The sequence below is a fragment of the Gopherus evgoodei genome, chromosome 11 (genome assembly GCF_007399415.2).
Source record: "Gopherus evgoodei ecotype Sinaloan lineage chromosome 11, rGopEvg1_v1.p, whole genome shotgun sequence".
In the NCBI taxonomy this organism is placed as follows: Eukaryota; Metazoa; Chordata; order Testudines; family Testudinidae; genus Gopherus; species Gopherus evgoodei.
This window is the reverse complement of record NC_044332.1, coordinates 12,122,996-12,150,874: the sequence shown is the minus strand read 5'-3', so window position 1 is coordinate 12,150,874 and position 27,879 is coordinate 12,122,996. Positions and strand designations below refer to the sequence as shown.

Here is a 27,879-nt window from a genome sequence, read left to right as displayed (position 1 = left end):
CCAGTACCCAGTAGAGTGGGACAGTTACCTCACATTTCTAGCATACGACACTCCTGTTAATACACCCAGAATGATGGTTGCCTTTTTTGCAACTGTATCACATTGCTGGCTCATATTCAATTACTTACCTATTGTAATCCCCACATCCTTTCCAGCAGCACTACTGCCTAGCCAGTTATTCCCCATTTTGTTGTTGTGCATTGGATTTTTCCTTCTTAACTGTAGTACTTTGCACCTGTTTTTATTGAATTCCATCTTGTTATTTTCAGACAAATTCTCCAATTTGTCAAAGTTGTATTGAATTCTAATCCTTTCCTTCAAAGCACTAACAATCCCTCCAAACCTGTGGTCATCCACAAATTGTGTAAGCATACTTTCATTTCCATTATCCAAGTCATAAATGAAAATATTGACTAGTACTAGACCAAAAACAGCCCCCTGACGGACTCCGCTAGAACATTCCTCAAGTCTGACAGCAAACCATTGATAACTTCTCTTCGTGTCCAGTCTTTCTGACAATTGTGCACCCACCTTGTAGCAATTTAGTCTAGACTATGCTTCCCTAGATTTCTCATGAGAATGTCATGTGGAACTGTGACAAAAAGATATATTGTGTTTACTATCCACTAGGGGCAAAGAAGCGAATTAGGTTGCTTTGGCATGATTTGTTCTTGCAAATCTCTGTAGGCTATTATTTATAACTCTAGTATACTCTTTGGGTTTACAGACATTTTAATACAATTTGTTCCAGTATCTTTCCAGGTATCAAAGTTAGGCTGAGTGGTCTATAATTCCCCAGGCCCTCTTTGGTCCCTTTTTTAAAGATAGGTGCTACCTTTATCCTTCTCCAGTCCCCTGGGACCTCATCTGTCCTCCAGGAGTTCTCAAAGATCATTACTGATCATTCTGAGACTGCTTCAGCTAGTATCTTAAGTACCCTTGGGTAATTTCATTAGTTTCAGCCAACGTGAATACACCTAACTTATCTAAATATTATTTAACCAGCTCTTCCCCTTTTTGGCTTGCATTCCTTCCCCCTTGTTAATATTAATTGTGTTGAGTATCTGGTTACAACTTAACTCTTTATGAAAACTGAAGCAAAACAGGCCCATTAAACACAACAGCCTTCTTGATGTCATCGATTATTAGCTATCTTTCCCTACTAAGTAGGAGACCTACATTTTAGTTCCTATGTCTCTTGCTCCTAATGTATATATAGAACCTTTTCTTCTTGTATCTCATGCCCCTGGCTAGGTGTAGCCCATGTAACTACAGTGTAATGTTGCTCCTTTAATAGACAAGTAAAATAAACTGGAAGCCAGAAGTCATTGTAGATTCTATAAGAAACTGAGAGTTAGTTATGAAATTGGAAATAAATGAACTTACTGTGCAACCAAACTGTTAGGAGACAGGGTTTGGTCTCCTTCATTCCAAGTCAGGAACTTATTGAAAAGAGTTTCTGCCATAACACTGACAGGATGAGCAACATTGTCCAATACAGTATTAAAGTCAGCTCTGGTAGGGCCAGACTCTTTCAATAAGGTTGGTAGATCAGACGAGTTTAGTTTCTTAAGACCATAATGAGCAGCTTCTATTATTCCTGAAGCTAATTCACGGTCAGCCAGATCCCTCTTCATCACTTCCAGCAGTTTCACATATCCTGCCGCTTCGGTCAGGTTCCATTTGGTCCTTAGCAAGTTGTCAACTGCTCCCCAGACTCTGGAGAAATTATTCTCTTCAGAGAGGCGGGAGGTACTTTGCACCAGCTGCAGCAGTTCATATACTCCGGAGTTCCGCAGGACATCAGCCTGCACGTCACTGAAGAGAATGAACAAGTTCTTCCAATCCACTGAGCTGCTAGAGAAATTTTGTGAATTCATGGTCATCTCATTCAAAATAAAAACAATCAAATTGCTTAAAGGATGAGAATTAAATACTCCCTCCATACTCTGAAAAGCTGGTGGTAGGCATGTTGTATTACTCTGGGGAAGCTCCTTAGAGATGGCTGTCAGGGTTTGATACTTTCCTTCTATCCAAGGATTCTTAAAGTGAGAGACAGTATTTAAGTTTGAAAGAAAACTAGAAGAAAACTGTAATGACTGGATGATACATGACAGCTCCCTCGAAAAATATTCACTATTGTTCTTGAAGATGCTAGCAAATTCCGGAGTCTGCTCTAGGTTTCTTATTGCAAGCTGAAACAATTTAGTAAATGTTTGATTTTCCATTGTTCTGGTCTGAATGTCCATGGAAGCAAACAGGAATTTGCAATGGCTTCCTGATAAGGACTCGCTTAGAGTGGCATTTTTAAACAGCATCTGAAGTGTTATGTAAAAAATGTCATGGACAGAGCAGTTCTGTGGCTTTTCATTGTCATTGTTACCTTCCTTCAGGAAAGGACTCAAGGCTAAATGCAAGAGATCCAACACTTTTGCTTCTAATGAAGTATTGTGCTGTAAGGAAGTCTTGTTAAATTCCTTTTGAAGTAGCAGGTGTGAGAAATTATAGACAGCATTAATTTTTTCTTTATTGGATGCTTCGTTCAATCTGGCATTAGAAAGGATTTTCATTCCCACCCTCAATATTTCAAGCAATCTCTGGGTGGAGTAATTGTCAAAATTCATCCACTGATTAATAGTTTCCAATTCACTGATATTAAACTTTTGTTGCAAGTCGTTTATAATGAATATATTCCTTAGTACTGCTTGCAAATATTTTGAGACATTGGCTTCTCTGGCGTCTTCTCCAGCATACTCTTGGGATGCAAGTTTTATCAACTGCTCCAATTCATTACTAAAAAGGAGACCTGAGCCTTTTCTCACTGTATGTAAATGTTTTTGCAATGCATCTAAAAGTGACTTGTAGGCAATCACACTGGTGTTGCTCCACTTCATGGACTGCAGTATTTCAGCAATGTGCCAGTAGCTGTTGAGATCATTCCGCTGAGCTCCATCAGTGGAATTTTGAATATGCTGCCTTAGTTTAGGCAGGGAAGAGATCAACAGATAATGCTGAGTTATGTTCACCTTTGCCATGGTAGCAAGGAGTTTTTGGAGGGATAAAAGCTCTTTATTTAAAATGAGTTTATACCAAATTACTCTAGTTAAGTTTAAAAAACGTTGTGTTTCCTCTGAATAGGGATTAGTATAAAAAAGTCTTTCCGCGGGGATCTCATTTGGTGGGGCAAATCTTTTAAACATCCTCTCCAAGTCAGGTTTGTTGTTTGCGGCAGAAGTTGAGTTGAGGAAGAGTTTTAACAAACTAAATACATCTTCCAAATCTGAGGGTTTCATTCCCAGGCTAGAGTTATGAAGGAACTGATCTGCTTTTGCTTTTCTGGGCACTAATCCAATGTCAACAACATTGAGAGTTTTTTTCAACATTTCCAATAGTTTCATACTGGAATTCACTTCTGTCAGATTCCATTTGGTAATCATTAGATTGCCAATGCTCTTCCAGACTCTTGAGAAATGTCTCAATTCACGCTGGTTGGAGGCATTTTGGACCATCTGTACCAATTCATATATACTGGCATTCCATTGGGGAACAGTTGGCAGTAGACTGGCAGTAGACAAAGGCCACCTATTCCAGTCCAATGAACTGCCAGAGAAATTTGGTGACTTCAAGTCTGTTTCATTCAAAATAATAGGAATCAAAATGTTTAAAGGATAAGATTTAAATACACTATCCATATTCTGAAAGACTGATATTGGGCACATTGCATTACTCTGGGGAAGATCCTTAGAGATGGCTGACAGAGCTTGGTATTTTTCTTCTATCCAAAGATTCTTAAAGTTAGAGACAGCATTTAAGTTTGAAAGAAAACTAGAAGAAAATTGTAATGACTGGATGATACACGACAGTTCCCTTGAAAAATATTCACTATTGTTCTTGAAGATGCTAGCAAATTCCGGAGTCTGCTCTAGGTTTCTTATTGCAAGCTGAAACAATTTAGTAAAAGTTTGATTTTCCATTGTTCTGGTCTGAATGTCCATGGAAGTAAACAGGAATTTGCAATGGCTTCCTGGTAAGGACTCATTTAGTGTGATATTTTTAAGCAACATCTGAAGAATTATATGAAGAATGTCTTGGACGGAGCAATTCTGTGGCTTTTCATTACGATTGTTATTTTCCACGAGGAAGGGACTCAAGACTAAATGCAAGAGATCCAACACTTTTGTTTCCAGTGAAGTATTGTGCTGTAAGAAAGTCTTGTTAAACTCTTTTTGAAGTAGCAGATGCGAGAAATTATAGACAGCATCAATTTTTTCTTTGTCGGATGCTTTGCCCAATATGTTGTCATAAAGGATTTCCTTTCCTACCCTCAATATTTCCAACAATCTACCAGTGTTTTTATTGTCAAAATTAAAGATTAGATCAATAGTTTCTAATGTACTAATATTAATTTTTTTCTGCAACTCTTTTAATATGCCCAGGGTTTTTTGTATGGCTTCTATGGTCATTGAGATATTGGCCACTCTGGAGGCTTCTCCACCATACTCTCTTAACATGTGGGTAGCAAATTCCACCAGTTGTTCCAATTCTTTATTGAAAAGAACATCTGAACCATTATTCAATGTGTATAAATGGTTGTGCAATATATCTAAAAACTGCTGATATGCAATGATGTCAGTGTTATTCCATTTTGCAGACCTTAGTTTTTCAACAGTATGCCAGTTGGCATTCAGCTCCTTCCATAGATCTTCATCAGTGGAATTTTGGATTGTATCCATAAATTCAAACATGTTTCTCAATAGATAGTACTGTCTCACCATATTCACATGCATCACATGAGCAAGGATTTTCTGGAAAGTAAAGAGCTCCTTTTGAAGGACTTCATTAATATTAGGTTTAAGAAGAGAATCTGAAAACAAAGATGGGATTTCTTGCATTGCATAGAGATAGTTTTTAATGTCTGCAAGGAATGATGAAATCCTATGAGATATCTTCATTTTGATAATATCCCATGTCTTCACTGTATTAAAATTAGTCTTATTTAAAAATGCTAGATCCCAAATCACTGTAGCTAATTTAAAAGTACTTTGAATTTCTTTCCAGGGAGCTGCTGTATTGAAAATAGAAGTCCCATTAAAGTCATTCTGAAGTAGAGGAGATGTGAAGTTATAGACTTCATCAATTGTTTCTTTACCTAATGGTTTCCTTAATTTATAGTCATAGAGAATATTCATTCCCAACTTCAGAATTTCATACAGTCGCTGAATGGTTTCATTCCCAACAGATTTTGTGAATGGATTTAATTTTTCTGATTTGTTTCTATTCAAATATTGTTGGAAGCTCTTCAGAAGATATAGGGACTTTTGTACGGTTTCTAAATCCTTCGAGAAAATAGCTTCTCTGAAGTCTTCTCCATCAAACTCCAGTAATTTGATTTTTCTAAAAAGAAAGAAAAAAAAGTGTTTTAGAAAATATGAAATTAGTTTAAGTGAAAACATAAAAGCAGTTTGGAGAAAAGAGCACAAATTTCAATGACATTTTTGTCATTGTCCATGGTTCTGTAAGTCCTTTTTTACCTCCATACTTCTTCCATCTGAGATACCGAGCTTCGGTTGTCTTTCCAGTTAATGGAAAGATTGCAAATATCAGCCACTGTTGAGCTGTTATTTTTGCCTACAATAGAAGCATAAAGAAGATGCATAAGTTAGTTTGGAAACTGAACTGAAAATTATGGTTATATTTGCACATTTGGATGTCTAAAGTTAGGCACTTAAATCTATATTTAGGCAGCTAAATGAGTGACCTGGTTTCCTCATCTATGTTTTCCCCATCTGAGGAACACCTTGGGATCATGAACATCTGGGCTGTTAGCAGAGGTAGTCCATTAGCACTACCAGCATCTTGCTGCTAGTAACACAACTTGATGTTGCCTGCTTCTTCAGTTTTCTGTGCTCATCTTCAAGGCCCTTCACAATTCCCTCAATTATCTGTTCTTATCTCTGTTTGGAACCCCCCTCCATATCCTCTGCTCTGCAAACATTGCCACCTCGAACCTCTTCCCCTGTCTGTTTCTCCCATCAGTTGATTTCATGCTTTTTTCCAGACCACACCTTAGGCATGGAATTCCACCCTTTACTAATCCCACAACCTCCTTATTAATGTCAATGTCTACCATCCATGAATCATACTGAACAAGACAACAGAAAACTGATTACGACTAGGTAAAGAAACACATGGAGAATAGCCTATTTTGTATATGTATATATAAAATATGTTTTATCTTTCTTCTGACCCCTCATGTATACCCTACAAGTTTCAAAGGCTATGCCTTCACTGCCAATAAATATGTTTTTACAGCAAGACAACTACCTTGAGATAGCTATCTCACTGTAAAGTCCAACTGGAGACAAGGCACTGCAGTTTTCACCTCTACTTAGGGTATGTCTACACTACGGGATTATTCCGATTTTACATGAACCAATTTTGTAAAACAGATTGTATAAAGTCAAGTGCACGTGGCCACACTAAGCACATTAATTCGGTGGTGTGTGTCCAGGTACCGAGGATAGCGTTGATTTCCAGAGCGTTGCACTGTGGGTAGTTATCCTGCAGCTATCCCATAGTTCCCGCAGTCTCCCCCGCCCCTTGGAATTCTGGGTTGAGATCCCAGTGCCTGATGAGGCAAAAAACATTGTCGTGGGGGGTTCTGGGTACAGCTTCACCCCTCTCTCCGTGAAAGCAGCAGACATCCGTTTCACGCCTTTTTTCCTGGCTGAACTGTGCAAACGCCATAGCACAGCAAGCATGGACCCTGCTCAGATCAAGACCGCAGTAGTGGACGTTGTAAATACCTCGCGCATTCTCGTGCAGTCTATGCTGAACCAGGACCTGCAAAGCCAAGCAAGGAGGAGGCGGCTACGGCAGAGTGGTGACGAGAGTGATGAGGACATGGATGAAGAATTCTCTCAAACCGTGGGCCCCTGCGCTTTGGAGATCCTGCTGGTAATGGGGCAGGTTCTAGCCATTGAATGCCGATTTTGGGCCCGGGAAACAAGCACAGATTGGTGGGACCGCATAGTTTTTCGCAGTGGCTGCGAAACTCTCACATGCGTAAGGGCACTTTCGTGGAACTTAGTGACTTGCTTTCCCCTGCCCTGAAACGCCATAATACCAAGATGAGAGCAGCCCTCACAGTTGAGAAGTAAGTGGCAATAGCCCTCTGGAAGCTTGCAACACCAGACAGCTACTGGTCAGATGGGAATCAATTTGGAGTGGGAAAATCTACTGTGGGGGCTGCTGTGATGCAAGTAGCCAAAGCAATCATTAGCTGCTGCTACAAAAGGTTATGACTCTGGGAAACGTGCAGGTCATAGTGGGATTGCTGCAATGGGATTCCCTAACTGTGGGGGAGTGATTGGGATATGGGTTCCATCTATCTTGGCACCGGAGCACCAGGGCACCCAGTATGTAAACCGCAAGGGATACTTTTCAACGGTGCTGCAAGCACTGGTGGATCACAAGGGACGTTTCACCAACATTCACGTGGGATGGCCAGGAGGGGTTCATGACGCTTGCGTCTTCAGGAACACTACTCTGTTAAAACGGCTGCAGCAAGGGAATTACTTCCCAGACCAGAAAATAACAGTTGGGGATGTTGAAATGCCTGTAGTTATCCTGGGGGACCCAGCCTACCCCTTGATGCCATGGCTTATGAAGCCATACACAGGCAGCCTGTACAGTAGTCAGGAGCTGCTCAACTACAGGCTGAACAAGTGCAGAATGGTGGTAGAATGTGCATTTGGCCGTTTAAAGGCGCGCTGGCGCACATTACTGACTCGCTCAGACCTCAGCCAAACCAATGTCCCCATTGTTATTGCTGCTTGCTGTGTGCTCCACAATCTCCGTGAGAGTAAGGGGGAGATCTTTATGGTGGGGTGGGAGGCTGAGGCAAATCACCTGGCCGCTGATTATGCGCAGCCAGACACCAGCGCGATTAGAAGAGCACACCACGAAACGGTGCGCATCAGAGAAGCTTTGAAAACCAGTTTAATCATGGGCCAAGGTACGGTGTGACTGTTGTTTTTTTCCCCTTGATGAACTCCCCCCTTGATTGACTCATTCCCTGTAAGCAACCCACCATTATAAAAAGAGGGAGAGAACTGACAAGGTATCCCAGGTGTGGTTTGGGAGGAGGATAGGAAGGAAGGAAAAGACCACGAAAAATATTTCAAAGTAATGACAGCCTTTTGGTTGGGCTGTCCATGGGGTGGAGTGGGCGGGTGCACGGAGCCTCCTACCACGCGTTCTTACACATCTGGGTGAGGAAGATATGGAACATGGTGAGTGGTGAGGGTGGTTACACAGGGGCTGAAGTGGCACTCTGTGACCCTGCTGCTGTTCCTGAAGCTCCACCAGACGTCGGAGGATGTCAGTTTGATCACGCAGCAGCCCCAGCGTTGCATCCTGCCACCGCTGATCTTCCTGCCTATACCTCTGATCTTCCTGCCGCCACCTCTCATCTCAAGCGTCTCTCCTATCCTCACGTTCACTGGCATCTTTCCTGTAATTTGATACCACATCCTTCCACTCATTCAGATGAGCTCTTTCATTGCAGGTTACTTCCATGATTTCTGAGAACATTTCGTCTCGCATCTTTTTTTTCTTTCGCCTTACCTGAGAGAGCCTTCGGGATGGAGTAGGGAGACTTGAAAAATTTGCAGCTGCATCAGGGAGGTAAAAAAGGGAGAGAAGCATTTTAAAAGATACATTTTACAGAACAATGATTATACTCTTTCACAGTGAACAACACTATTCACCTTACACAGCACATGTGATTTCACTACAAGGTCTCATTTTGCATCTTAATATTGAGTGCCTGCAGCTCTGGTGTTAGAGATCTCACAGACGCAGGTCCAGGCAGCGGAATTCAGCTTGCATGTGGCCATGGTAAGCCATTGTCTTTCGGCTTCTGCAGCCTTCATATACACAGTGCCCTCCTTTCCCAAATACCAAGCAAAGCCTGTTCAGTGCTGCTTCTTTCCTGCTAACATGCAGCAACAGAAACCATCCCCCCATCCAATTCTCTGGGATGATCGCTTTACCCCTCCCCCCACCACGTGGCTGGTAGCAGGGAAGATCCCTGATAGTCAAACGTGAAAAAGCTCAGCGCCATTACCTCCCCTGCACTCCCCCCGCTTGGCTACCTGCAAGGAAGGATTTCTTTTAAGCAACAAGCAAACAGTCCAGTAGGAATGGCCATCTCTGTCCCCTTAATTAAATTCCTGAATTTCAACCAGGTTACCATGAACGATATCACTCTCCTGAGGATAACACAGTGAGATAAAGAACGGATGTTGCTTGAATGACAGCAATCACCGGGACCATACACAGCTAGGTTTTGTCATGCAATGATACCAGATTACTTGCTACATGCATGGCGTGGTCAAGTGTCCTACCATGGTGGACGGAATAAGGCTGCCTTGCCCAGAAACCTTCTGCAAAGGCTTTTGGAGTACCTCCAGGAGAGCTTCATGGAGATATCCCTGGAGGATTTTCACTCCATCCCCAAACATGTTAACAAACTTTTCCAATAACTGTACTGGCCACGAATGCATCCCAAGTCCTCAGGGCAAATCAATCATTAAGAAATGCTTGCTTTTAAACCATGTTTTATATTTACAAAGGTACACTCACCAGAGGTCGCTTCCATGGCTTCATTGTCTGGGCTACTGGCTTGGGAGGGCTGGGAGAGTAATTCCGTCTGGGTGAGAAAAAGCTCCTGGCTGTTGGGGAGAATGGAGTGCTGTGTGCTCTCTGCAAGCTCGTCCTCCTCCTCATCTTCCCCATCCACAGAATCCTCAGCCATGGCTGAGATTACCACCCTCACCTCGGAATCCACGGACAGGGGTGGGGTAGTGGTGGTGGACCCCCCTAGAATTGCATGCAGCTCAGCGTAGAAGCGGCATGTTTTCGGCCCTGCCCCGGACCTTCCATTTGCTTCTTTGGTTTTCTGATAGGCTTGTCTGAGCTCCTTAACTTTCACTCTGCACTGCACTGAGTCCCTGGTGTGGCCTTTCTCCATCATAGCCTTGGAAATTTTTTCAAAAGTTTTTTCATTTCGTCTTTTGGAACGGAGTTCTGTTAGCATAGAATCCTCTCCCTATATAGAGATCAGATCCAGTACCTCCCGTGCGGTCCATGCTGGAGCTCTTTTTCGATTCTCAGGAGACTGCATTGTTACCTGTGCTGATGAGCTCTGCGTGGTCACCTGTGCTGGTGAGCTTTCCACGCTGGCCAAACAGGAAATGAAATTCAAAAGTTCACAGGGCTTTTCCTGTCTACCTGGCCACTGCCTCCAAGTTCAGATTGCTGTCCAGAGCGTTCACAATGGTGGACTGTGGGTTACCGCCCGGAGGCCAATACCGTCGATTTGTGGCCACACTAACCCTAATCCGATATGGTAATACCGATTTTCAGCGCTACTCCTCTCATCGGGGAGGAGTACAGAAACCAGTTTAAATAGCCCATTATATAGATATAAAGGGCCTCGTTGTGTGGATGGGTGCAGCGTTAAATTGGTTTAACGCTGCTAAAATCAGAATAAACGTGTAGTGTAGATCAGGCCAAAGTTACCGGAGTTCAATACCAATCTCTCCACCTGGGGTTGACCATGCCTAGTTACACTGAGGTAAAAACTATGACACTTTGCCTCCACTAAGATATTACACTAAGAAAGCTACTTCATGTGAATTATCGTGCTGTAAAAACATATCTTATTTGGTATCAGCAGATTAACTGAGGAAGAGTTTTAAGTTTCCATTGGTGATGAGACATTTTATTTATTTATTTAGATTTGTTAAAAGTTGAAGGGACAATTCATTATTCCAAGCCCTGAATGGCATAGTACTGGTCTGGTTGCTTACAAGCTCACAATATGTTTCTCCTTGGTGTTGCAGTTTTTCAACAAAGATATAGCTAGTTTGAAGGCTCTTACCTTGTTCTGAACAGTTCAGGGAATCCAAAAGATGCAAAACTCTGTTGTGGATAGTTTTGATTCCATCATTACTCATGACTGGAGGAGAAACCTGTTGAGATGCCATCAGAATACTAAGGAGGAAAAACAATGAAAACAAATTGTGGCTCAAGGATTACCGGGAGAAACAAAAAAGGGTGGGAAATAGATGGAGTGCAGCATACCATTCTTAAAATACATGGCAAAAGAGATGCTGCCCTTATGTTTAATTATGTGTTGGATCATGCACAAAATGCTAACAAAGGGCTTTGAAGGAAAGCCATAGCAGTATATTAGCAGAAATGTATAACACCTGTGACAAACTCAGACCAGCAAGCTATAAAAGAGAGTAGAGGAAGGCAAATATGTCAGCCTCAGGATGAACAGGTCCCTGTTCCCTTAGTAGCCAAACAAAGGTTACTCCAGGCCAAACAAGTCACCTGATGCCAATTAAACCAGATAAGGTCATTGGGCTAATGCAGGCATCTGATTCCAATTAACCAACAAAGGGTCAGTTAAGGCTGTAAGGCTAATGGAGACAGCTGGAACTAATCAAGGTCCTACTCACACCGCTTAAAAGCTCTCCTTCCATTTCCTCAAGAAAGCCCAGGTGAAAGGAGCTGGAGGAGAGGAAGCATTGCTGAAACCTGAGGTAAGGGTGAAGCTGGGAAAAGGAGATCACGGGGAAGTGGCCCAGGGAATCAAAGCAGCATCAGTGGTGAAGGGGAAGCCGCCAACAGCTGCTACCATTATGGTCCCTGGGCTGGAACCCGGAGTAGAGGATGGGCCTGGGTTCCCTCCCTTCCCCCCTCCGCATGCTCTACAGAGATCCCCTTGAGAGGGGAAGCAGACTTAGGTCCAGGCAGGAGGCCGAACTGTGCCTACTGAGCTATAAGGAGCAACAGAGACTGTGGGTATTCTACCCTTCCACCTCTCATAATAGCCTGTGACAAAAGTAGCTCAAAAAGTTGTGACCTTTGCCGCTATACTGAGAAAGGGAGGTCACACTGAGGGCCTTTGCGAGCTTCTGAGGCCACTGAATCCCCCTGGAAGCGCTGGACCCACCAATACAGGCTCAGAGCTTTGTCACACACCTTATACTCATTAAATCACTCCTATCAAGAAGCTTAAGCAAAGCCTGTACACTACTTAAATTTGCAAAATAGGCCGTACATAGGATGAAAGTGACACCATCCTGGCGGTGCACTGTGCCGGGTGAATTTTATCCTGAAAGAAACTAAGAAATAGAGCAGCTAAGGATCAAGATAAAGTGGGAATCCACAGAAGACAAGATAAATGGATGGGAAATGTGTGGCCATTTCAGAGGATTCATTTTCTCTCTAAAACATTCAGACTGAAGGGAAACAAGGGATCTTTTCGAAAAGAAAAAGCTGTCAGGTTGATTGTATTGCAGCAGTATCCATTAAAATATCTATTCAATATTCATAGTGTTATGGATACGAATCAAAGACCATTAGAGAGACAAGTTGGATGAGGTAATATCTTTTACTGGACCAATTTCTGTTGGTGAGAGAGACAAGCTTACACAGGCCTGAAAAACCTGAAGAAGCTGACCTGACGAAGAGCTCTGCGTAAGCTCAAATGCAAATGGTGTTCTCTCACCAACAGAAGTTGATCCAATAAAAGATAGCATCCCACCCACCTTGTCTCTCTAATAACCTGGGACCAGCACGGTTACAACAACACTGCATATACCAAAGACTATTGAAATCTTTAGGACTGTTTCCATTGACTTCAATGGGCATTGGATCAGCTGCTCTATGTTCTGCATCTATAAAATTTATGGTAGGTGTGGAGTCATTGTACAATTCAGCATTGCATGTGGAGTTACAACTGCTGCCTTGTTTACATACTGCAAGAGATATGCAAACAGCATAGAGAAGCTGATTCGTCCTGTGTTGATGAACACACACTGCCTTGCAAGAATGGGCCCAGAGCAAGGACAAAGTATGGTGCTTATTGTGACTCCATATTTATTGTAATGTTCTTGGATAGGTTTTCTCCCCTCAATGTTGACCTGAATATTTTCATTCTGCCCAGGTGCACATTAGGGAGAGTAAGCGGCAAGAGCCTCAAAAGGGGAAGTTGCTGCTGGGGATATGCATAAAAATTGCACCTGTCTCACTGTGTCAAAAGCATCAGGAAAGGAATAGTGAGGGCCCTAGATGCCATGGATTGCCAAAAGTGAGCACAAATTATGTAAAGGAGCAGGTAGCAGAAATAGAAGCTGGTGTTGCGGTTTGTCCTTCATGTCAAAGTTGAATAGTTTTGCAAGAACTTTTTTGGTCTTGAAGGTAGCTGAAGAGTCCAATTATTAATTCCCTGGCTGGGCAGGAAAATTTAAAAGCCAGGAATGTTTACTAGGGGTGTTCATAATAAGGGTTGCCAAACCCCTAGGATTGTCCTGGAGTCTTTGGGAATTAAAGATTAATCTTTAATTGATTATTCTGTCATGTGATGAAACCTTCAGGAATATGTCCAATCAAAATTGGCCACCCTATCCATAATTTCTGTTTTCTTTGCTTGCAAGGCCTCAGTTTCTCCTACAAAGTAATAAAATTTGCTCCAAAACTTTCTGCACAAGATGGTACTTCACTGCTCTGCTCTGGTGTAGCAGCTTCCCATATATTAATATCAATGTCACCGTGGGTGAAGGTTCTTCGTGTATCTCTTGATCTTTCACCTATAAAAAAATCACTGTGCAATATTTTCTTGAGATCCTGTTCTTTCATGTAGAGGGCATGTCCAGTCTGGCTAAGATGTAATTGCATAACAATAATTTCAAATTGTATTTGTGCAAGCTCTTTGCACAAACCCTTTATTGTTGCATTTATCATGCCACTTTCTAGGTATACCAGCTCCACGGTGCCACTGACAAAATTCTGCACAGCTCTTTGATGTACAGGTGGTAACATGTCCCTGTGAGATGGAATAGCACAATGAATGTTATGTCTTCTTGTGTGATACAGTCCTGGTTACAGATCTGGAAGTAGCAATCTAATAAATGTGGACATTCACAGGCAGCTCCTCTATTAAGAGTACCATTGACAAAACTCCTTTGAAGAAAGTGAAATCTGTTATCACGTTGAGAGTGGCTCCACTGAGGATCGTGATACTAGATCTTATATGTGATTCCCCAAGTGCCGGTTAGGACATTATCTCAGTTTTCTCCAGACTAATGGCACATTGATTGTTTTTAGTTTCCTCTGCTTCTTGTTAATGATGAGCAAGAGTGAGTCCCAAGTCTACCAAGATCACAACCAACTCCATAAAAAAGGTCACAACCAACCCTCTTGGCAACTTCTGTAAGGGTCTTCAGACTGCTCAAGTTAAGGAGCTTACCAGATGTTTATTAAACACAGCTTGCCAGCATCATCTCCATCAATCATTGTTGGAAAGAGGCTTGACAAAGAGATACTTGGTTTGACTCTATTGGATATTGTGATGGGGCACGGCCAGATGGCTACAGTAAAGTACTGAGAAACAGGTATGTTAGCCCCAGGCTAAACAAATCCCTAGTACCCTGGTAACCAAATGGCAGTTGCTCCAGGTTAATCAAGGCACCTGGGGCCAATTAAGATCTTTCTAGAAGGCAGTAGAGATAGCTACTTTAATTAGAACACCTGCAGCCAATCAAGGCAGGCTAATCAGGGCACCTGGGTTTAAAAAGGAGCTCACTCCAGTCAGGCAGGGAGGAGCCAGAGGAGAAGGAGCGTGTGTGAGGAGCTGGGAGCAAGAGGGCAAGGAGCTGAGAGTGAGAGAGTGTACTGCTGGAGGATTGAGGAGGACAAGCATTATCAGACACCAGGAGGAAGGTCCTGTGATGAGGATAAAGAAGGTGTTTGGAGGAGGCCATGGGGAAGTAGCCCAGGGAGTTGTAGCTGTCATGCAGCTGGTACAGGAGGCACTATGGACAGCTGCGATCCACAGGGCCCTGGGCTGGAACCCGGAGTAGAGGGCGGGCCCGGGTTTCCCCCAAACCTCCCAACTCCTGATCAGACACCGGAGGAGCTGACCCAGACTGTGGGTTCCACAAGAGGGGAAGATCACTGAGGTCAACAAATCCGCCAATAAGCGCAGGACCCACTAAGGTAGAGGAGGAACTTTGTCACAATATGTTAAAATGGACCAGATACAATGATCTCCACAGATACACTACCCAGCTTTCAGTCACGCAGCCAGTGGATGAGTTGCACAAATTTCTCCAGATACCCCAATTTGGGGCACAATCCTGAAGTCCTTTTGCTTTAGATGGGAGTTTTGTCTGAGTATGAATTGGGAAAGGACATCAGGACTGAGCCCACTGAGGAAAGTTTTCACAATCCTATTTGGAGAGAGTGTCAAAGGTTTCAATCAGGGCAATAAAGACTATGTATGAGTCTCTGTTTTGTCTCCTCCATTTTCCCTGTAACTGTTGAGCAACAAATATCATTCCAAAGATACTTCTTCCTATGTAGAGATATAGTTTCAAAGCCACAAAACTCTAAAAGCCAGATTCAGCCTGGTCTGGCTGCTTGATGCCAATGTAGCAATGCAAAGTAACTGTAAACCTAGTTTAATATTTCTTCTAAGCCGAATTCATAGAGTGATATAAAGCAGCTGGAATATACCAGTGCATCTGGCCCTGAGATCTTCTGAAAGGAGCTGGTTAGCTAATATCATCATCAAAAACCTATCAAGGAGCAGAGAAGAAAGGATTTGTTTTCATCTGACATTCTGGACAGTCACTTACCTAGCCTTTCAACTTCCACGTGGTAATGATAGCTGCACACCGACTATGCCTCAGAACAGGTTTACAACCAGCAGACACTGGGTAACATTTGCAAAAGTACTTGAGTGACCCAGGAGTTACTTTCACAAGTGACTCAGCAACACAGGGTATGTCCACATGTCTACATGGCCCATAGGAGCAAGTCCTCCAACCCAGGTTGACAGACTTGGGCTAGCAGGGCTTGTGCTAGTGCTCTAAAATTAGCTTTGAAGTTGCGGGTCAGGGTGGGCTTCAGAGCGCGAGCTCCAGCCCAATCTGGAATATCTGCAGTGATGTTTTTAGTACACTCGTGCAAGCCCCACTAACACAAGTCTGTTAACCCCAGGCTGAAAGGTTCCCTTCTGCGGGCTGTGCAGACATACCCAGAGGGGCTTGAGTCTCACTGAAAGTCAATAAGTTACCCACCATCCTTGGAGACCTTCAGACATACAGTAAGATAGCCCTGCACCACCAAAACTAACTCCCTTTCTGTTCCTTTGAGTTGCCACATCACGACTGCCTGCTCAATAACAGGCATAACAACCATACCATCAGCGCCCTTCCCATCCTTTCTGTTGTCCTACCTGCTTGCGTTCTGAAGAAAAGGAAATATATCCTTCATTCTCAGACTGCCCTGGAGCACATCGGGGACCATCAAGAGGAAATGCCACAGAGAGGTTTCATTCTGCACTCGTGAGATGAGTGACAGGAACGAGACGGTTTCTTTGACAAATGTCACCTGGTACTGAGGGTCCTGCTGCAACTTAAACCATAAAAATAAGATAAAATTATTTACAGGCTAAGAGGACATTTTATATTTGTTAACTAGCTGCACCACATAACAAAAATATTCACATTGGGCATTCAAACGGGTATAGCTATCTGGAATTCGTACCAGAGCATTTTAAACTCTGGTAACCCCAGGACACTTTTGGAAAGTGTTTACCAGTTGCCTGAAAATTAAAATTGGACAATATTTTTGAATGTAATACAATTGTGGGCTGAGTACGCTATTTATTTTGAGAGAGGCTGCACCCTTTCAATCCAGCCTCAGCAAAGGATAACACACAACTGCAATGACCCAAGAGCACGAGAAGGAACCAAATTGGGGTCTCTTGGAGTCACAATTCAATCCCCGCCCTCTTTCTAACACAGTTTACGACATCCTCTAAGCCAGCTTAGTTGTGCTGCCTGGCGCTTTATGGGGTTCTGCTTATTCCACACCCCTGACAAGACACTCCTCACCAACCTGTGCAGGGCCTAGGGTGACCAGATAGCAAGTGTGAAAAATTGGGACAGAGGGTGTATATGCCTCTATACAAGAAAAAGCCCCATATATTGGGACTGTCCCTATAAAATTGGGACATCTGGTCACCCTAATGGAGGCCAGGGGCAAGAGGTAGCAGCCCTTTGGCAACTGATTTCCCTCTACTTAGGACCCGGCAATTCAGGCAAGGAGGCTCCATACACCTTCTTATTCCCCAGTGCAGGCATTCAGCAGGGCTCAGATCTGGGTGATTCTGCACATTGTGCCTATGGTTGTGTCAATGGAGCATATTCCTCCCAAATGTTTACACCAAGGATGAATTTGGCCAGCCCATCTAAATTCCATCTCAAGCGATTGTTTCAGCTGATACAGGACTTGGGATGAGTCCAGCTCTAACTAGTCTTTTCATGGTGAGTATGTGATGAGCATGGCGAGGTGGAATGACTTGTTCTCCTTCATGAAATCCCCTCCACAGATTCCCACTCGTGGACCCAGAATAAGAAGATTCTACAGCAGAGATCATAAAGCAATGGATGTACGGGACATGACAGGTGGTAAAACTAGAACCAAGGGGAGGGATGAGAAAAGAACATGGGCCCAATTCTCTGCTGGTGCAAACAGGGAGAAATCCATGTAAGTCAATGAAGCAGCACCTTTACATTAGCCGAGCGTTTGCCTCTAAGTGGCAGAGTGCCATGACCAGGATTCCTTTATTAGATACATCCCAGTGCTGGAGTACGAATGCGTCAAAGCATAAGATCCCTGCAGTCTAACTAGTTTTAAAGACTTTGCATCTGTGCAGCGCTGGCTGTGACTCCATCAGGCAATACGTTCGGAGAACCCTGCTCATGGGTGTCACCTAATCTAGCTTTCTGTATGAGTCTGAGAATATTCTGCATGAGAACACAAGACAGCCCTCATCCTGATAAAAAGGGAGCATACACCTTATTTAAGATATAATTGTTTTGAGGGCTAAATTATATGGCCGTTTGAAAGATGCTCTTTCACAGGTTATTGGGATTGACCCAGGAATTACTGTGTGATATTATATGGCTCCTATGAAAGAGGTCAGGTTAGATGGTCTTGATGATCTCTAAAAATCTACTCATATTCTTAGCAGATCCCTATATTTACTAAAGCAGACAGACTAGTAACGGGCGGAAACAAACCATCTTTATTACGGGAATTTTCAAAACACCAATCGGAGTAAGTTAGATGCCTAAGTCTCATTGCTTTTCAATGGGCATTGAGTGCTTCATTACAGTAGATGCTTTGAAAAAATGACACTCCTAAACAATTACATTATCCTTGCTCCTAAGGAATTAGAATGCAAATTCTTTAGGGCAGGGGCCATCTTTTGGTTGTATATTTGTACAGCACCTTGCACATGGGATCCTAGTCCATTAGTAGGGCTCCCAGGCACTACCCCATACAACAGTCCGAATAATAATAGCCATTCTTAATATTCTCAATGGAGACAAGAGAAGGTGGCTATTCACCTGAGATATCTGACTTCGGAATGCTTGGAAAAATGATTCTAAAAGAGACGAGTTGGTAAAACAAAACGTCCTGTGAACGTTTGCTCCCATGCTTTCCCAAGGGAGATCGGAAGAGGGTATATATGATGACATAATCTCACAGATAACAATTCTGAGGTTCGCCGCAGATGAATCCTGCGTCTGCGCCTAAAGAGAAAATTTAACATTAGTGATGCTAAAAACAGGGTTTCCTGACAGTTACTTTAATCAAAGCAGTAAGGAATTATGACAGGCGGTAATTACATTAAACAATTTAGCCCTGAGCCAACAAACATTTATACACATACTTAATTTTATGCATGTGAATAGTGCCACTGACTTCTCTGAGTCTATTCACATGCATGTAGTTAAGCACATGGATAGGTGTTTGCATGATTGGGGCCACAACATAAAAACATTAATATATTCAAAGTCCAGGACATAGTTTTGTACATTAACTGAGAAAAAGCTCACAACCCTAAACTTTTCTTATCACAGACGGATAGTGTGGCATCTCCGAAACCGCCATGTGGTAGCCATTGGCAAATACTGGCTAGGATAGCAATGACTATGACTTGGTATTTTAGTTGAATGTGAAAGAGGATATATATACATTTTGCCTCATGGAGTGCCTTGGCTTTGAATGAACTAGAGAAATCCTGTGCTCGAATATCAGAGGTATGGTCTGTTGGTATTTGGTTATATGTAAAGTGGCAAAGTAATTTGGATTAATAACATAACACTTGAGGGTTATGCTAAGAGGAAAACGAAATTTACAATAGTCACTTAACAACCCACCCTCCGCAACTATCTTCCCTTTCCTAAAATAAAATGCATGTTCAAATGATAGGAGCAGCTTGTCAGCTGACGTCACAATTGTCGTAACCCCATTGAAATCAATTCACACCAGCTGGGAGTCAGCCCCCTTCTGCTTAAAACTCTTTTATTTAAACAAAAACAAATTCATTCCATGTCACTGCACTGCGGATGCAAAATTTACCTTCCCGAAACTTAGAATTTTGTTGAGCATGTTTATTCTGGAAGTCAAGTTGTATGGTGATGAAATATCCTCCAAGGTGTTTTTCAGGTTAGCTGTTGAATCTGATAACGCTGTAATAATGAGAATTTTCAAACATTATACTTAATGTAATGTTCTGACACAAATAAACCCATACCTCTTAATCTCTTGAATAAACCACCTCATGCAATAACACAGCTAGCAACGCTACACCTTTGTTTGTGTGATTAGTACTAGTGCAAGGTGGAAAACAGTTTTCCTGTTGCACAAAAATTGTAGAGATAATAAAACATTTCTCCTCCCAAATTGGGACAAAAAGTAATAATCTTGACATTTGTTGGAACCAACATTTTTTTAAAAAATCGGGTTTGGTCACTCTCAAAACAGTTCATTTTGATCATTTCAGAATGTTTTGTTTTGATTTTGACCTTTACAAATCATTTTTACAATAATTAGCTCAAATTTTAAAACAAAAATTAATTTCAAACCAAAAAAGCAGAATTTTTTGTTTAAAAAATGTTGACAGTCTCATTCCTTTCCTCACCCCCCAAAAAATTTCAACTTGAAAAACTGGTCAAAACCAACCCGTTTCTGTCAAAACTTTTGGTTTCAACATTGGCATTTTCTCATGAAAATCTGTTTCCCAAAAAGTTCTAGTCACTACTCCATCTTCAAAGATGTATGTCAATATCAAATATTTAAGGGATTTATCTGATCTAATGAAATCCTAAAGGTCACATTTTCCTTTTGTAACCTTTTAAAACTCATCAATTTGAATGTTTCATTGGGTCTTCACATTTACTTTAATGCTGGATCTTCAGTCTTGCAGCCATCATACTTGGTGGAGTCATCTTACAAGGTCTTACAAGGTAATGACCTGGGTCTGTGGTTGGACGGGACATCTCTAAGGAACACCAAAGCACTGCAAGAAGTGATCTTAGTGATTCATCAGGTGACACTGTTTATTATCCTACTAGAGGTATATTGTACATCCTCAACTGAGGTAAATCAGCATGGCTGCACTGAAGTCAATATTCTTAGAACTATTTGTATTAGGGCTATCAATTAATTGCAGTTAATCATCTGATTAACTCAAAACAATTATTTATGATTAAAAAAATTAATTGCAATTAATCGCAGTTTTAATCACACTGTTAAAGAATAGAATATCAATTAAAATTTATTATACATTTTGGATGTTGTCCTACATTTTCATATATATTGTATTCTATGTTATAATTGAAAACGAAGCGTATATTCTTTTTTATTACAAATATTTGCACTGTACTAAAGAGAGTATTTTTCAATTCACCTCATACAAGTACTGCAGTGCAATCTCTTCGTGGTGAAAGTGCAACTTACAAATGTAGATTTTTTGTTATATAACTACATTCAAAAACAAAACAATGTAAAACTTCAAAGCCTACAAGTCCACTCAGTCCTACTTCTTCTTCAGCCAATCACTAAGACAAACAAGTTTGTTTACATTTACAGGAGATAATGCTGCCCTCTTCTTATTTATAATGTCACCAGAAAGTGAGAACAGGAATTTGCATGGCACTTTTGTAGCCGGCATTGTAAGGTCTTTATGTGCCAGATATGCTAAACATTCATATGCCCCTTCATGTTTCAGCCACCATTCCAGAGGACATGTTTCCATGCTGATGACGCTCGTTTAAAAATGCGTCAATTAAATTTGTAACTGAACTCCTTGGGGGAGAACTGTATGTCCCCTGCTCTGTTTTACCAGCATTTTGCCATATATTTCATGTTATAGCAGTCTCGAATGATGATCCAGTACATGTCGTTCATTTTAAGAACACTTTTCACCTGAGATTTGACAAAACGCAAAGAAGGTATCAATGTGAGATTTCTAAAGATAGCTACAGCTCTCAACCCAAGGTTTAAGGATCTGAAGTGCCATCCAAAATCTGAGAGGGATGAGGTGTGAAGCATGCTTTCAGAAGTCTTAAAAGAGCATCACTCCAATGTGGAAACTACAAAACCTGAACCACTAGAAAAGAAAATCAACCGGCATCTGCTGGTGGTATCTGACTCAGATAATGAAAATGAACATGCATCAGTCTGCCCTGCTTTGGATTGTTATCGAGCAGAACCCATTATCAGCATGAACGCATGTCCCCTGGAAGGGTGATTGAACATGAAGGGACATATGAATCTTTAGCGCACTTGGCACGTAAATATCTTGTGATGCTGGCTACAACAGTGCCCTGAGAATGCCTGTTCTCACTTTCAGGTGACATTGTGAGCAAGAAGCAGACAGCATTATCTCCTGCAAATGTAAACATACTTATTTGTCTGAGCAATTAGCTGAACAAGAAGTAGGACTGAGTGGACTTATAGGCTCTGAAGTTTCACATTGTTTTATTTTTGAATGCAGTTAATTCTTGTACATAATTCTACATTTGCAAGTTCAACTTTCAATAAAGAGATTGCACTACAGTATTTATATTAAGTGAATTGAAAAATACTATTTCTTTTGTTTTTTTACAGTGCAAATACTTGTAATCAAAAATACGAAGTGAACACTGTATACATTGTATTCTGCATTGTAATTGAAATCAATATATTTGAAAATGTAGAAAACATCCAGAAATATATAAATAAATGGTAGTGTGTTATTGTTTAACACTGTGATTAATCGCAATTAATTTTCTAGTCGCTTGTAGCCCTAATTTGTATACATTCTAGCCTTAATTTGTATACATTCACTTGTTCGCAACTATATAGTTCATTGAAATCAATGCAGTTACGCAGGTTTACATCTGACCTGTAATCTTTTGAATGAGATGTAAAATTCAAGACTTCCTGACCACTTCCGGTCATTATTAATACTTAATAGTTATTACAGAATGTGAATTATGAATTCATAATTTTATTGAGTGCTCCCTGGAACAGAGATGTCCATCTTGAATGTTTGAGAAACTCCTAGCATATACTATATAATAATAATTATCATTATTTATACTTGAAACCTAAGTCTAAAAGATATGCAGTACTTCTTCAGTGAAAGAGAAACCTGTGACCAATGAAAACATCTCAAAGATTAAATATTCACATTGCCACAAATGAGCTACAGGGAAAGGATTTTTCACAGAAATTATCTGCTGAAGAATTTTGAATAAGAAATTTGCAAAAATCATAGTCAGTTTGTGGATGAGTTATAATCAAGAAAAAAAGGCAATATTAGTTACATGCATTTTGATTTATGAAATATTTGGATGGCTCTAGGGGGCATTAAAGATCTCATGAAACTCCTTAGAAGAAAACCCTAGTGTTCTGGCCACATTCCAACATTGGATTCAGCTCTAGAAGGGCCTAAGCTCTGATCCCTAAGGGGTTAAGAAATGTTTGAGCCTTGTAAAGAAATGTATTTGTGATTATTCCCACGAGTTTAAAATAATAGCATTACTACACTCAAGCAGCCATAGAGAACATATCAATCATTTCAACAGCATTCTTCTAGGAATGGCACCTCTGTCAGGAGAGCTTTAAAAGATGAACCTTTAAAAGATTAGACCTTTCCCTGCCACATGCCGAGAACTCTCTCAACACTAATAGAATTGAATAACATACCCAGTGTAGCGTTCCTGCTTTTTGGAACCTCAGCACTCTGCAGTGATGGATGGATGGTCTTCCCCAGGTTAGGTGACCTTTTCTGCTTTCTGATATAAAGGAAGAGATGAGACCTGTAACTCCACATACAGTTGCTTAAAACTGAATTTACGCTAAACTAGAGATGGGCTCAGGTTAGAGCTGGAGCTGACTTTCAGGGCTGGTTGGATGAAGGGTTTTGATTCATGCTCCCTCTGCAGTGAAGTTCTGGTTCAGTACCATTGACTCCAGGGAAAGGCCCAGGTACTGAATATAAGAAGGCCAAATTCACCCTTATGTGGCCCCACTGACTACATCTGAATTACATCTGGCATTAATTTGGTTCAATCTCTATTTAATTTCTTGTATTTGAATGAAGGGCTAAACATAATCAGATTCTGTCCTCTGCCAAGACATGCTCGGCACAAGACTGGGGTGGGACACCAAGGAGTTGATTATGTTTCCCTGATTTTACAGTTGCCCAGGCTTTATTGCAAGTTAAAGCAACCTAAGGGCTACTCTAAATTAAGACAACAGGCTGAGCTCCCTAAGGGACTGTACTTCTCTTGAGAATCACCATAGGGTACCAGAGCACTACCTCCATCCTGTGTATCATCTCCTAAACTGGGGGTGGGAGTGAGGAGTGAGGGAGTTGGCATGGGAAACAGTTTCACTTCACTGGGGGAAATCTCAGCTGGCTAGCAGCAGCCAGACGACATTCCATTGCTCAGGAAGCGAGATGGAACTGAAGCTGAGAAACTGGCTTATTTACTGTGTTTGGCACAATAGAAAAGAACAGTTCAGAGGTAAGTTAGCAAAATGACAAGTTTAACCAAGCTGCATAATAGGAGACAAATTCTTGGTTTTCTCAGTGTGTCTCCGCTAAAATCCTCCAGAAAAATGTCCAGCCAATGAAACACCAAGGTAGAAGTGTTATGTAATCAAAACAAATTCCCATTGGCTGATCCTACCCCAGAGACATGACTGAAATCAGAGACTTCCATGTGTTGTTTTGCTCCAAGAACCCTTTTGCTGATATCACAGACCCTACCGTTTTCAGCTAGGCTTTCGCAGCCTGTAAAATTGGATAAATTAAGCCTCTAATCAATGAGCACGTGGGCGTGTATACACACATGCATGTGCACACCCACAGATAGATTTGCTTTATATTGTATAAAGCAATGTATAACCATTACCAGTGATAGGAAAGCTGATTAACAATCCAAATAACCTGGGAGTAGGCTACAATTTGGCCAAAATATTTTGTTTTTCAGTTGCCAAATTATTTTTTTTAATTGGTTTTTGAGTTTTCAGGTTTTTTTCCCACATTTGTCCAAATTTTCTGCTGGGGAAATACAACCTTATCTGGTCCTCTTTACACAAAACACTAAAAGACAAATCAGGAGGAATGGCAACATTTGAAATAACCTTGGGCCTGAGAGTTATAATTTCTTGGTCGCTAATTAACCACCTTCTTTAAGGAACACAAAGAAAATGACGACTGCCAAACCAGTGGAGCCAGCCTGGTCTACTGGGTAGAGCAGTGGGCTGGGAAGCGAGAGACCAGGCTTCTATTCATTGCTCTGCTACTCAGCTGCTATGTGATCTTGGGCAAGTTCAGCCCTTGGTCTATTTAGTAGAGCTGTAAGAAGAAAGGGAATTCCGTTTCATGCAGGATTTCAATATTTTCAGATTTGGTGTCAATTCCCATTTGGAACGAAACCCCAAAATTTTGAAATTCTTGGTGAAAGGAGATGGAGCTCCGGTTCTGGGGCAGTTCCCCTGGTGGGCTGCCCAAGAGCTCCCCTGGGAATTGCAGCTCCCGATATTTCCTGGCTTTTGTCTCCCTATTGGGCCACCTAATGAGCTCACAGAGAGCTGGGCACCCTGAGAACCCCACTCCATAGCTACCTGCCAGGAAAACTGCAGAGGAATTGAGAAGTCAAGGAGCTCAGGAGCTGAGGTTCCTAGTGCTTCCAGGTTCTCAGCTGCCAAAGAGCTGGGCAGGCAAGGAAACCAGGCAGGTTTCGGAAACCTGGCAGGCAGGATTCCATCAGAGCCCTGCCTGGGTTCCGTCACAACTTCAACAAAATGAAATCGTCTCCATGAAACGTTCCATCAGAGCTTCTCCAACCAGCTCTACTGTCTAGCTAGCCAGCTCTTTAGTGCAAGAACTGTCACTTAGGGTATGTCTGCAGTGCTCTGCCCATTTCCTGAAACAGGAGCGCAAGCAGGACAAGTTCTTCAAATGGTGCCTCATCCACGTTGCTGGCTCCGGTTACCGGGAGTGTGCAGACCCATAAGATGACTCAGCTAGATGTGTTGACAGGCTGAGACAGTTTCTGGTACAGTGCCACAGAATGGACAGTCATGTTTTCCCACAGTGCACCACAAAGAAAGGGCTACAGCTGGGGAGTGCACTAGGAAGCCTGGGACAGGCTAGTCTGGCTCTGGTCTGTGTAGGGCAGTGGGGATGTGTGATCGCAGGTGGGGGATCAGAATTCAGAAATTCTAAACCCAGGATTGCTAATCGGTGTGAACACTCAAGCGCAGGCTTAGAACCACCAAGCCTGCCGACTTGAGTCCCACTGACCCAGGCTTACCCTGCAGTGTAGACACACCCTTACACTGTGTTCATATAATGCTGAGCACAATGGTTCCCTGCTCTTGGTTGCGGCCTCTAGACACTAGTCCAATAGAAATTATAGCTGTCACTCTAACACAAGTTTCCCAGTGTCACCCCAGAGGTACTGGGCCAGATCATCATGTGTGTAAGTCAGCAAAGTTCTGCTGATTTCAATGGAATGATAGATCATCTACACCAGCTGAGCATCTGGCCCACCCACCTTGGGTGAGAGGTCATCGTTCCAAGCTGGGAGAGCTGATTTACCAAGAGCATCTTTTAGGGCTCAAAGTAGGGCCAGGTTGTCAACCTTTTTCTTTCTGAGGCCCCCACAAAATACTATCAAAACTCCGCGGCTCAGTTGTGTCACAACAACTATTTTTCTGCATATAAAAGCCGAGACCAGCAGGGTGTAGCAAACAGGGCAATTGTCCAGGGCCCCACGGCACAGGGGCACCCGCAAAACTAAGTTGCTCAGGCTCCGGCTTCAGCTCTGAGGCTTGGGGCCCTGGGCTGCAGTCCTGCATGGTTGGGCTCTGGCTTTCTGCCCTGGGCCCTAGTGGGTCTAATGCCAGCCATGCTTGGTGGATCCCCTGAATCCCATCCGTGGCCTGCCGGGGGCCCCAGGTTGAGAACCGCTGCTTTAGGGAATATTGACAAAAGATGAGTGCACAGAGGTCCTGCTAGTAAAACATTAACCCGTGCAGTGGGGATCTACACCACCCCCATATTTCTCTGGCAATCTTACTTCAGCCTTCATGTGTGTGTGTGCGCATTGAGTGTCGGAGGATTTTCTCATAGTGGAAAGCATCGGGGAATTATAATGTTGGTGCCAGCTCCTTCTATAATTATTTTAATACCAACATTTTTAAAGTGCCCAGTGGGCAATTTGCCCATTACACACGTTTCTAAAGCACTCTAGTGTGTAGGACTGGTCTACCACTCACTGAGGGTGATGCCCAGAAATGGCGTGCACGACGGCCCCCATACGTCACTGAATGGCTGGCTCCCTAGCCTATAACAACAAAGCAGTTTCCCTTACCGTCTGAGAGGGGAGTTGCCAGGAAGTCTTGGTAACAGATCTTCTGGTGTGTACGGTGTGTCCTTGCACTTGGCATCTGAATCACAGAGCACGGTTTGTAGGAATGGGAAGAAACCGGCACTGGGGAGGTTCCGAGGAGCTAGGTAACCTGGAAAAAACAAATTAAAAAAGAAATCTAATTCCTGTGACATGGTGTTTTCTTCTTTTGAATCTATAATGATTTTCTAAGTTCAGAAGCTTTGGCTTGAGTCTCATTTATGAGAAGGCCCCTTCACACCACTCTGGCAATGCAAAGGGGATGTCTGGTACTTGTGAAGGACATTTCTGCCTATGTTCAGGGCAGTCCAGAGGATTCAGGGGGCCTGGGGTCTTCGGCTGTGAGGGACCCCCGCTGCCGAATTGCTGCTGAAGACCTGGAGCGGAAGAAGATCTGGGGGCCTGGGCCAGTGAGAGTTTTCCAGGGCCCCCGGAGTGAGTGAAGGACCATGCTCCAGGGGCCCCAAAAAACTCTCCTGAGGGCCCCTGTGGGGCCTGGAGCAAATTGCCCCACTTGCCCCCCTCCCCGGATGGCCCTGCCTATGTTAAAGCTCCTTTAGCCTGCCAGAACCATGGCAAGGGGCCTTAGCGTAAATGGGAACTGGTGTTCCTTATTGTCACTAAGGTTTTTGTCAATCTACACACAGTACAAGATTTTGAGAAGTGGGAAAAAAGATGAATATATAAAAGATGAGAAAAGCCTTAGAATTGCAATGGCTAGTTCCTGCATTTGAAAGGCAGGACTTAGCTCCAGCATAACAACTAAACATCCATAATCACAGGGTGAATCACCAGGGTTTGCTTGGGACAGCCTCTTTGCAGGACCACTGGCTTCTGTATCCAGTCCCCACTGAAGTAATGGCTCCATTGTGGCTTTTGCCACAAGCGTCATAGATGGGGCAGAGCAGGAGCAGATCTGGAACCAAATGGCTTCCCTTAGTGTGCTGGCTCGTCTGTGCTGATCTGTGCACAAAGGAGGATGGAGCTGCCAGTGCCTGTCCTCCAGCCTCAGCATGCGTGGGAA

At 42.6% G+C, this 27,879-nt stretch overlaps 1 protein-coding gene across 1 annotated transcript in view; it reads right to left on the bottom strand.

Annotated features, from left to right (window-relative positions):
* ABCA12 (ATP binding cassette subfamily A member 12) overlaps nucleotides 1-27,879 on the bottom strand; it is a 129,011-nt gene that overhangs the window by 88,872 nt on the left and 12,260 nt on the right. Inside the window, exons 3-10 of the mRNA XM_030579999.1 lie at nucleotides 26,820-26,967; nucleotides 23,137-23,225; nucleotides 19,522-19,631; nucleotides 18,504-18,689; nucleotides 16,322-16,500; nucleotides 10,949-11,061; nucleotides 5,532-5,628; nucleotides 1,387-5,394 (exon numbers count right to left, since the gene is read on the bottom strand). Of these exons, the coding sequence (XP_030435859.1) occupies nucleotides 1,387-5,394; nucleotides 5,532-5,628; nucleotides 10,949-11,061; nucleotides 16,322-16,500; nucleotides 18,504-18,689; nucleotides 19,522-19,631; nucleotides 23,137-23,225; nucleotides 26,820-26,967 (4,930 nt within the window). The remainder of the gene's footprint in view (nucleotides 1-1,386; nucleotides 5,395-5,531; nucleotides 5,629-10,948; nucleotides 11,062-16,321; nucleotides 16,501-18,503; nucleotides 18,690-19,521; nucleotides 19,632-23,136; nucleotides 23,226-26,819; nucleotides 26,968-27,879) is intronic.